This window comes from Triturus cristatus, chromosome 2_2 (genome assembly GCF_964204655.1).
Source record: "Triturus cristatus chromosome 2_2, aTriCri1.1, whole genome shotgun sequence".
NCBI classification, from domain to species: Eukaryota; Metazoa; Chordata; class Amphibia; order Caudata; family Salamandridae; genus Triturus; species Triturus cristatus.
The window spans coordinates 575,265,693-575,278,114 of NC_140582.1; the positions used below are offsets into that span (position 1 = coordinate 575,265,693).

General features: G+C 46.4%; 1 protein-coding gene across 2 annotated transcripts in view; it reads left to right on the top strand.

Moving 5' to 3' along the window:
• Positions 1–12,422, top strand: part of TMEM144 (transmembrane protein 144) — a 240,369-nt gene that overhangs the window by 22,869 nt on the left and 205,078 nt on the right. For both annotated transcript variants that reach the window (XM_085641726.1, XM_085641727.1), the window contains one exon: positions 4,953–5,052. In XM_085641726.1, coding sequence (XP_085497852.1) covers positions 4,953–5,052 — 100 coding nt within the window. The remainder of the gene's footprint in view (positions 1–4,952; positions 5,053–12,422) is intronic.

Sequence of the window (12,422 nt, forward strand, 5' to 3'; positions counted from 1 at the left end):
CCTCGGACTCTGATAACTCGTCACAACACCCACCCACTCCACCGGCCGAACACTGGACCCCAACTTCTCAGCAAGCTCCCACGTCTTCTTCAACCGCACCACCAAACTCCACTGGACTGACCACCGCTGCATCCACTTCACCTTCCGGAAACCCACCACACACCACCGCACCCAGCAGATGCCTCGCCGCCGCTGGAGCAAAGTCACCGAGGACCAGCTAACCACCGCCTTCGCCCAGAGCCCACCCGCAGACCCGACCGACCCCCGACGCCGCAGCCTGTAGCCTCAGACAGTGGATCGACGAGTGCGCCAACACCCTCGCCTTGCTCAAGAAGCCCTCCAACACCCACACCAGCAAGAGAACCAGCTGGTTCAGCAAAGACCTCCAGGCCTCCAAGCGTACCTGCCGAAAACTCGAAAAAAACTGGATCCGTGAACGAACACCGGAAAGCTACACAGCCCACAAGAACGGCACCCGCAGACACCACCACCTCATTGGATCCGCCAAAAGGTCCTCCTTCAAAGACCGCCTAGACAACGCACAGAACAGCAAAGCGCTATTCAACATCGTGAAGGAACTCTCCAACCCCAGCTCCAACACCAACGACATCCCACCGTCACAAGACCTGTGCGAATCGCTGGCCACCTTCTTCCATCGCAAGATCGCAGACATCCATGACAGCTTTGATGCCGTCACCACCCCGGCAACTGCTGAGACCCCCCCAACTCCTCCCCTCCCACAACCACCACCCGCACCAACCGCCTGCTCGCCTGGACCAACATCAATGACGACGACACCATCAAGATCATGAACACCATCCACTCCGGATCCCCGGAAAACCCCTGCCCACACCACATCTTCAACAAAGCCAGCAGCACCATCGCACCCCATCTCTGGAAAACCATCAACATCTCCTTTGAGACAGCGACCTTCCTGGAGAGCTGGAAGCAGGCAGAGATCAACGCCTTACTCAAGAAACCCAAGGCGGACCCCAAGGACTTCAAGAACTTCCAACCCATCTTCCTGCTCCCGTTCCCAGCGAAGGTCATCGAAAAGGCCGTCAACAAACAACTGACCAGCTTCCTCGAGGAGAACCCGTCCCAGTCTGTGTTCCGCAGCAACCACAGCACCAAAACTGCCCTCCTCGCCGCCACCGATGCCATCAGAACCCTGCTAGACAACGGAGAAACTGCGGCCCTCATACTCCTGGACCGTTCAGCCGCCTTCGACGCGGTCTGCCACCACACACTACGAACACGCCTCTACGAAGCCGGAATCCAAGAGAAGGCCCTGGACTGGACCACCTCCTTCCTCTCTGGCAGAACACAGAGCGTCCGCCTCCCCCTTCCGCTCCGAAGCCACCAAGATCATCTGCGGCATACCCCAAGGCTCATCCCTCAGCCCAGCGTTCAACGTCTACATGGCACCGCTAGCCCACGTCGCACGACGGCATGACCTCAACATCATCTCCTACGCTGACGACACCCAGCTGATCCTCTCCCTCACCAAAGACCCCCACACCGCCAAAACCAACCTCCACGAAGGCCGTCGCCGACTGGATGAGAAACAGCCGACTGAAGCTGAACTCGGACAAGACGGAGGTCCTCATCCTCGGATCCACCCCCTTGGCCTGGGACGACTCCTGGTGGCTGACTGCACTAGGAGCACCCCTTACACCCACAGACCACGCTCGCAACCTAGGGGTCATCCTCGACTCCACTCTTTCCATGCCGAAGCAGGTCAACACCGTCTCCTCCTCCTGCTTCAACACCCTCCGCTTGCTTCGCAGGATCTTCAAGTGGATCCCCACTGAAACAAGAAGGACGGTCACCCAGGCCCTTGTCAGACTGGACTACGGAAACGCACTATACGCAGGAGCCCCAGCCAGACTCCTGAAACGGCTCCAACGCATCCAGAATGCCTCTGCACGCCTGATCCTCAACATCGCTCGCCGCAGTCACATCACACCCCACTTGGGACCTCTGCACTGGCTCCCCATCAACAAGAGGATAACCTTCAAACTCCTCACCCACGCACACAAGGCACTCCACAACACCGGACCAGCTCACCTCAACAGCCGACTCAGCCTCTACACCCCCAACCGCCAGCTCCACACTGCAGACCGCGCCCTCGCCACCATCCCCCGCATCCAAAGAGTGACCGCTGGCGGCAGATCTTTCTCCCACCTTGCCGCCAAGACATGGAACACCCTCCCCATCCACCTGTGGCAGACCTAAGACCTTCTAACCTTCAGGAGACTTCTCAAGACCTGGCTCTTTGGACAGTAGCAGCCCCCCCCCCCCACCGCCCCCTAGCGCCTTGAGACCCTCACGGGTTTGTAGTGCACTTTATAAATGCTAGGACTGATTGATTGATTGACTATGCTAATATAGTGGCCAGTGTAGAGTGTTTTGTGGCCAATGTAGAGTGATTGTACGGTGGACAAAAAATGATATCAGTACTGTTCCAGTATCAGAGTTTGAGATATCATACTGTTCCTTTGGAAATGTGTTTTTAAAATCAGTTTTGTGTGTGTCTTTTGGTATTGTTATTAGTTACTTCAGAGTGTAATTTATTGTCTTAAATATCTTAGTTATCTTAATTATGTGTTGTTAACTGGATGCCAAATCATATGCTTGGTGTAGTGTTCCATCATTTCTGAATAGCATGGATGTCACTGTTAATATGTACTTAAGTACCAATTTTGGTACCTTTTGGCAGGTGCAAAACAATTTGCACTGTCACCAGCCCAATGTTTGTTTAGCACTGGTTGGCCAGGCTTAAACCAATATAGATTAGATTCAAGAACGCACTGCCACTTTTTCAATCTATAATCCAGAATTGTTTTGCAAATCGCACCGCCATTGTCCAAAACTACAAAATTCGACTAGCTAAAATTGACAATGACTAGTACATGTCTATACGCACTTTCTTTGACACTGATATTTATATTTAATAGTTTCTGGTTGGTTATTTCCAATGAAAGATGCAGTTGCACATACCTATACGTATGCCATTACAGTGTTCTCTTTCAAGGTGTAAACAATATATGGATACATTTTCTGGTGCGTTGTGAAAAGGTGCTTAGACAAGTTAGATAATATGGAACTTCCAAATGGCTGCAAATACGTAGAAGAACTGGATGATGTTGCAGTAGGTAGAAGCTCATTGTTATAAGAGGACCGGTGTAGAAAGCAGAGTAGAATGCAGCTAGCGGGTGAGTGGTGGGAGCATTGTGGGATGGGTGTTATTGAAACATTTGTTTATTTAGCTGGCAGGCAAACAAACCACACAAACATATATATCTTATTCCCATAATAAAACAACAGTTTGTTACAGCAATTCCAAATATGTTTCATGCATTGTGAAATGATGCTTCTTCCTTAAAGAATATTTGTTAATGGTTAGGATTGAACATGTTCATTTGACCCTCTCCTCACACAACATTTGTTTAAAAATCTAGCTAGAAGAGCCATACATTCTGTATGTTTGTGGCGAGATTGAAGGAAAGCCAAATTTGCATTTCTTGTTAGTCTAAATGACTTTTATATCTTGCATGTCACAGTGATTTAAATATGTGAGTCAGGCACCCAGTTTGTGATGGATCTGTGTTCTTGCATGCATGACAGTCTGGATGTAAGTCAGTGTTATATATTTTTCATAAAGAAATGACATAAGAAGTCAGGGTTCCCCAAAATATTTTCAGCAGCCTGTTAGTCAGGGAGTCGAACTGTTCTAGGATTACTAAGCCATTGCTTGCACACCTTGCCCTCATTTTGTTAATTCTCTCTTTCTTCAAGGTGGACCATAGCTTGGTCACTATTGGCGTTCATATCTGAATTGCTTCTTCTATTTTGAACTGAATAGATATATACGGCACTCTGGAGGCAACCTGTTTTTTCTCTTATTGACACCATTATACCTGGACGTAAATGTATGAGTTGTGTAAAATATATGCTAAACAAACCTTTGCCATCCAGATGAGAATGTACAGTGAAATAGTTGTACAGTAATGGATGCCTTATTTGCTTAGAAATTAAATAAATAAATTCCTGTTTATCTGTAAGGATTTTTAATTATTCAAATTAAAGATTATGGTAGTTAAGTATGAGATAAGGACATCTGAGGAGGAAGAATTCATGTTTGTATATATTGACTCTTTCTCTAATCCCTAGCATGCAATTGAGTTTAATCTAATATTAAATACAGAATTGCGTTCTCCATCCAGATAACTGACTGCCCAGCTCCCATCAGTCTTTCTTCATATTTGTTTGGCTAAGCTGACAGGTAACTAGTTTGTAGTATGTCAATATCCAGTTTTGCAACAAGTCTCTAAATTCTGTTCCTGGGTCCATTCAATGTTTTTCCGTAGGCTTTTTCATCTCCTGTGTGCCATGCAGCCACCTTACTCCCTCTGTGCCGTGTGACTGTGCAGAACAGTAGCCATCTCTTCTGCCAGAATTTAGTAGGATAAGTGTGAGTAGTACAGGCTAGCCCATTGTGCTGTCTATTAACAGCAGAGTGAGGAAGGACCATCTAAAAGATTGCCTTTTTTCTATCGTTTTTTTTTTCTCCTTACACTGATACCGTCTCTAGGCCTCCAATGTTTATTCCCATTGAATCAGTCCTTTTACTTCCAAGAAATTAAAGAACTTAATAGAGGCATGGCCAACAGCACCCCATGAGGAATGCGTGTGATGATAAGATAAAAAGCGGGGTGGACTTCAATATTCTTGAAGTACTACCTGAAGGCAAGCAACATACTTAAGTGGGCTTAGTACCATTTTTTACGGAGTATGCTGGGGTTGTTCTTTATAGTAAAAAACAGATGAAAGATAATCTTCAGTTAATTTATTTGAACATTTACTCCACTGTATCACAAATTTATTCACATGAATGCATGCCTGTTAACTAACATTTAACTGTACCATTTGTTCCTTTCTTCCTGCAGGTAACATAACGGTTGTCCCTATTGTTAAAACAGTTGGTTTGGCTCTGGGGCTTCTACTCTGGGCATCCACCAACTTGATAACTGGCTGGGCAAGCTCAAGGTAAATAAGTGAATTATGATTATAACAAAAAAAATAGAGCAACATATTGAAATTTTTCCTGGTCTACAATTTTCCCTTGTAACAGTTTTTGGGGAAACTGATCGGATTGTTTTTGGCACTGACAATGACTTTTTGGCATGAATAAAAATGTGAAGAAGAGGTATAGAGTGTGGGGGGGGGGTGGCGTGGCCAACAGCTGATGGTGTGATCCGTGTGGACAGATGGATCCTGCAATGCTGCTCTGAATCTGCAAGAATCCTTGCTTCAGTAGGTAGAAGAAAAAAGGGCCAACAGCCGCTGGGTTTGCTTACTGGTGAGGCTGAGTTAACCTATATAGAGGTGCTGAGCTCGGTGGCTTGGCCAGTGCCGGTCCCCATCTTCAAAATGGCACCCACCATCCTACTGCTATGAAGCAAGCCCTCTGGGAAGTCCTGTTACTGCCTGAGGAGGCCTGTGACTCATGGGGATTCTCATACCAACACAAGACGGATGGAGCGGAGAGACAGATGGGGAGTCCTGCTGCAAAAGCTGCTTTTGTGTGTTACATGGATTTAATTCATGAGAACTGAGTCACACACAGCAGACTTTGAATCCTTGGGAGTGTGTGGGCAATATTGAAATATTGTCTGCAATGGAGTTAACTCAAAGCTTGGAGGGTTTTTCAGTTGTCACCCTGCCCCATTTGCTGAGCACATATTCACAGCTAATATTGATGCAATTATTGATAACATCAGACTTGGGAGGCAAGCACTAACAGTTCCTCTTTCCACTCTACTAATTTCCCTGCCACGAAAAGACACACGAGAATGGACGGTGAGCACCTGCTCTGTAGCCACACATGAACAGTGGACCTACGAGACAGAGTGAGCAACAGGCCCGCCAAACTAGAGAAGGCTGGGGCTACCTGCGGATTTCTGTAAACTAGAATCTGCCTATCTACTCCTACAGAGGGCCCTGCGCATTCCCGATAGACACATTGTGTGAGGTGGCGCAAAGTCACTTGGGTAACCTGGGATGAAGGTAGCAGGTACAGTCTTCCATCTCAGACAGCATGGCGGGTGGCGCAAATATCGGCTCCTTCTGATAGAGCCCGGGGAGGCATTCACGAGTTCCTACACTCTTGTCCCACCTGTCTGTCCCCCCCCCCTTTTAGAAATTGTTGACAGGGCAAGGAGGGTTTGCTCCAGATTGGCTTCAGGGGGCATATGAGATGTTGAGTGGGCCTTGGGTCTTCTGACCACCTTCTTCCCTGAACATGAGGGGCAGTGCACTTACAGCACTGAACTGAAGGGAGATAGCTAGCCCTTGGGTGGCAACTATGTACTTGAAGGGCGAGACTAATACGAAATTGACCCCGCCCTACCATTGAAGCTACCACATATTCCTACTGGTGCAGATCGACACTGCACCCAATATGGTGCAACTCAGGACGGACAAAGGTGGCATGCACCCACCATCACCAGCTTCAGCAGAACTCCCACTTTAGCCACAACTTTGGCACCAGAAGAGGAAATCACCTTGGACATAATACTATAGACGGTTATTGACATCAAGCGGGTACCCCTACATACGAGACGCACTGTGACACAAGCCCTCATCTCATCACGAGCCAACTGGACTACAGCAATGCCCTCTACGTAGAAATCACCGCACATCTTCCTTGGACAATGGAGAAACGCAGCCAGATACATCCTCAGGCTTCCCTGATGAACCCACATCACACCCCACCTCCGGAAACTCCACTGGCTCCCTGTACAGAAGAGATGCCAATTCAAGCTGTTGACCCATGCACACAAGGCTCTACACAACCAAAGACCTCCCTACATTAACCACCGCATGAATTTCCACAAACCATTGAGAAGACTTCACTCTGCCTCCTTTTCACTTGCCCATAATCCCCACATCTACCAAAGCAGAAGTGAAGGATGCGCCTTCTCCCACATTGCAGCAAAGACCTGGAACAGCCTCCCCACTCACCTCCGGACCATCACCTCACTTTCGGATTTCCGAATGGTCCTCAAGACCTGGCTGTTTGAATAAGCCTCTGGGGCCTGCAAGTGCCTGAATACCCTATTGGGTGATTCGCCGCACTTTATAAATACTGATTGATTGATTAGGACGGACCTAGAGTCCAAGATCGTCTCAATGGCACTGCACCTTACACTGGTGCATGCAGATCACCTCAAACTGCCCAACAGGGCACCCCAGTCAGGAATCCAGTGGATGGACTGATGCTCTGCACGAGTGGCTGGGATCTGGCTGATTGATGTAGGGCATTAAATCCTCAAAATGTTTTCTGACCTATACTCCTGCTACACATCTGCATAGACCTTTTTCTCCCCACGCCCATTCTGACTACGTGACATGGGGATAGAATACTTAGCAAAGACTTCATCTGACAATAATCCACTATTAATGACCCTGCAGTGAAGACCTAGCATTGCTAGGATTCCTACTTGGAGGTTGCAGGTATCGGTTAGTGGATGCCCTGTTGAGGCAAACACTACATGAGGAAATTATATCTTTTTTCTAAATAAATTCTTGATCTACAGTGTGGAACACTTTCAAAGTGTACATCAGAGGTATATGCTTGAAATGTAAGTTAGGGGGGTTAGAAGGGCTCTGCAGGCACAACTTAAGAACCTAGAACATGATATAGCATCAATTGAACAATGCTGACAAAACCCGATCTCCCACGTCAATTAGAGCAACAACAGCATTGACATAAAGAATTAAGGGACAGGCTTTACCGCTGTGACCCGCCCCCCCCCCCCACCCCCGAATATTTTGCTCATAGTCCTTCCTGAACGGACAAGGCTGGTTGCCTATAGGCAAGACTGGTTAAAGCCTCGACTCTGTGCACGGCCATACTGGCCATACGTTATGGCGATGGGCAGATTACGCATAGCGTGACAGGCATTAATGCTTCCTTTGGTGTCTACTACCGTAGCTTATGTACTTTGCGTACAACCCAGAATGACATACATACAGACCAATGCATACATGTTACATCCTTAAGCTGATTTGTTAGAGAACAGCTAACTGAGAAGGAGTTGGCCCTTAAGTCAGAGGAGATTGCACTACCCCTGGCACTATTGTGTACAGACAAAATCCCGGGCAACTAAGAGCTACCCCTGGATTTCTATAAAACATTTCAGCGACAGCTTATGCCCCATTTACTGAATGTATATTGCGAGGCGTATAGAAGATGGAAAATGCTACTGACTTTAGAGGCAGTGGTAGTGATACTGCCAAAGGTGGTTGTGACGTGCTTGAACTCTGCTCCAACTCCGTCCCCTCCCTCTCCTTAACTTGCACTATAAAGTCTTTGGGAAGATTCTTGCCTACAGGATGCTCAAAGTGCTGCCCTATCTGGTACATCATGACCAATGTGGGTTAGTCTCAGGCCAAGCACTATGCCCAACGTTAGATGGTTGCTCCATCTTAGCAGTGTCAGTGCTGATTCTGCCGAGTAGACTGCGGCCTCCATTGATGGAGAAAGCTTTGGACTCTTTAGAGTGGGCTTTTCTTTGGTCTGTCTTGCATTGCATTGGTTTTGGGAATGGCATGATCAAATGAGTACAGCTCCTCTGTTCGTGCCCCACGTCCTGGGTAAGGACAACAAGCGTGATCTCAGAAACTTGCCCAGTGCAGCGTGTGACACGGCAGGAGTTCCCCCTAACCCCACTGCTATTCGTGCTACCTATTGAGCCCTTAGCATGCTAAATTCATGGTAAGGGCCACACACACACCATCTCGCTCTACGAAGGCGACATTTTATTATTCATTTAAGATTACACCTCAGGTCTGCCGATTAATGCTTGATGAACCCCATTGGTTTTGGACATACTCGAGTATACATCAGAATGCTGACAAGTCATGTCTTTTTACATTAACGGAGCATGGCGGACGGCACTAGGTGTATGACCCTGTCGCAGTTCCTGGACACCCAGTAGAACGCACCATGGTAAATACGTGGGAGTGAAGGTATATAGAGAGCAACAGGATGTAGGGCAGGCGTTAAAGTCTGTAAAGACCTCCATAGACTTTTGGTGCAAGCTCCCATAGTTGATAATGGGCCAGGGAACTCTAATCATAATGGTGCTCGTGTCCCGACTACTATACTTTTTTGCAAATATGACACTGCAACTTAACTGTCACTCTCCACGAATTAGCCTCATTGTTGGAACTGATGTGGAGAGCGAAAAAAATGGAGACTTTGAGTTATATTATTTGGCCGTCCAGCTCCAGAGTGTGGTGGGATGGCTTATCCCGGGTGCCTCCTTTCAACACTCCCATTTGAATGGTGGATTGGCCCCTGTAGACATTTGCATATATTTGATGGATAGGAAATGTAGAGCCCCGCCTGCCTCTGCCCTGTTGCGGGTGACACAGTACTGCTGGCACCGGTACTGAAGCCGAAGGTCTGGAGCAGTTCTGTATGCTCCCAAGGTCTCCTTGTGATAGCTCCCGCATGATTGGTTAAAAGGTGCAGACAGGTCTCTTGGGGTTCAGGTGGGGATAACCATACTTGCAACCTATATGACTCAGGCCACTTCTTATTTTTTGGCAGGGTGCAACAAGTATATGAAGTATATGAGCTCCCTTTGGGGCAATTTTTAGCCTGACCGGCATTGATTAAGAAGGTAGCACTCTCATGGAAGGAGGGGTGGGGGACAGAACCACTGCCTGATGAACTCCTGCAGATGTTATGGACACTGGCCAACGGCAAACAATTTATTACGCTAGCCTATAGAGCCATTAGGGCCACAAGATCCAAAACATGGGCTTCTCTGAAAACCAGCTAGGAAGAGGTTGTGGGTCACGCACTCAGAGGTAGAATGGAATCCGGTCCTGCAATATTTACGTCAAATTACGGTAAATATACATCAATTCAATTATATCTTACGGACCTTATATAATGCCTGCAAGTTGTGTATCCCCAGGCCTCTCTGATATGTTTTCGATTCAACCAAGTTGAGGGTCCCATTCATCTACATGGTTTGGTCTTGTGGGGCCATTGGACACTGGTGGGAGTTCACCAATTGACTATCAGAGTGGACACAAAAATCTGTCTGCTTGGGCTTCTGAAAAGTTCTAAAACTAGAAAATCTACCACCTAGTTCATAGAATTAGCTATGGCTCTATTCAAATGACAGATAACCAAGAATTTGAGACCCTCATATGCTCCGACTTGTGGCGCTGGAGGATGGACCTACACAAATATGTCAAAGCTGAGCTTGATATGAATTCTCACTTGACTGGAGGACTATCCAGGTCTAGGGTGAGGCTCGGTTTGGAACTGCTCCTCTTGGTTGTTTGCCCCCAAATCTAAAAATAAGCCACTCTAAAGGGTAGACTGGGACTGTAAAGCTAAAGGATAACTGTAGATTGTTCCTGTTTGATGGACTTGACATTCCACAGCTGTCTGCTCTGGTGATGTGCACCTTGTAGTTTGCCGTATTCTTCACAAAGCTTTCGTAATATGTTGACTCTGCAGCTGGATGAAATGCTAGTACTGCCACAGGTGGAGGGAATGGTGACCTGTAATTTGTTATTGAATATTTAAATGAGCAGTGGAACACTCTGCCATTGTAACATAGGCTCCATTTGTTTTGGTGAAGGTGAATCAAGTATATTGTTACATTTGTAGGTCTCCTTTTTGTAGTGTAATTTGGAGCGTCTTATGAATTGTTTTTTTTTTTTTAAGCAACTGGGAAAAAAAGAAAGTAAAAGAGTGTGTATGTACTGATGACATTTGAAACGTGTTCTCAGACCGTAAATGTCTCACTTCACTGAAAGCTGTCCATTTGTAGGGGCATGATGGTAGTCACCTTGAGGAGGGAAGCTGACATGACTTGCTTTTTCTTCAGAGCACTGGTGCACTGAGATCCTGATTGCAGCCACTTTAATTTGACTCAGAGTAGTCAGCTCTCAGACAGCAGGGACTCAGCAGTGGCAGCCTCCTGTCACTGCCCTTCCCAGCAATGCAGAACTCTTGAGCCAAATAGAGGTAGTTACCCAATACCTGTAGGCCAGCAACAGAACCTAAAACCTACACCTTGCCCACAGGCCTCTGGGTTGGATGACAAATACAAGTCACATTCTGCCAGTAAAATGTCCATAAATTCCAGTACCATTCGACAATATTAAGTTAATTTCACAATGTGAAATGCGTTATGCCAGCTCTGCATGCTTGAGAGAACACAAAAGCACTGTAAATGGGTATGCCTTTAGGGAGGAGTCATGCACTGTAACTTCGGTGAATTGCTGATGAGGCAATTCGATGTGGAGGAGCAAACCTAGAATAGGCAGGGGCAGGATATGGTTTTGAGCCTCTTGCTTTGGAGAATGCCAGATGAACGAGCACAGGTGTTCTCATCTGAGCTTTTCCATTCCTCAGCCCTCTCCTCCCTTCGTCGCCTTCCTCTGTATCTCAGGTGTTTCCTTGTTAGTTTACAAGAACCCTCTTGCGTAGCCAACCACTTTCTGCTCTTCCTACTGCTGAAAATTCCTGAGTCAAAAGGACTTCTCCCTAAGGTCCCAAAACACAAATACCCTTCAGCAAATGCCCAAGCATGGAAAGAGATCTCTTACATCTCAGCAAAAGTAGCATAGAATGAGAAGTTGCTCGATATAGCATCCTAAAGCACTGTAGACCATTTGTAAATTAAGTTTCACAGCAAATATATATAAATACATATTAAGTCCTCTTTGGTCCCCAGCACTCATATGTGCACACAGTTGTAATCTCCATTCCCAGGTCCTACTGGAGACATTGTGATATGCGGACATTTGAAGAGCCAGAGAATGAAGTGAAATTGTTCAATTATCCTACAATCTTCCTGGTTTGGTTGTTTCTCCAAATAACCTGCATAACACAAGGAATGCAATCTGAAAATTCTCTGTACTATCCTTGAAGCTGCTGGGGGGGCACGTCCTCCAAATATTATGATTATTATTGTTATTATTATAATGTTTTATATAGTGCTGCATGTTGATATGTCGAAACACAGATTTAACCAAATAAAATTCATATAACTTGGGCAGTATGAGTGTAGACAAATACAATGAAGATTTACGTTTCTCAATCTCAGTCCTCAAAACGACTTCAAAATAATTCAGTTTTTATTAGTTGTTGTTTTTTATAGTTGAGGTTATGTTCTGTCTACCGAATTGGACTGTGGGATTCCTATAGTTTCAGCTTCTGAAACCCAACTATTGGGGGTTAAGATGTTGCAGTACACAATAGGAGAGCCCTGGCAGGGGTGTAGTAAAGTGCCAGTCTTTGTAGATATCCACTTCATTTTCACATCCTTCGGACATTGACTCCTTATTACACCTCAGCCTCAACATGAGATTTGGCATAG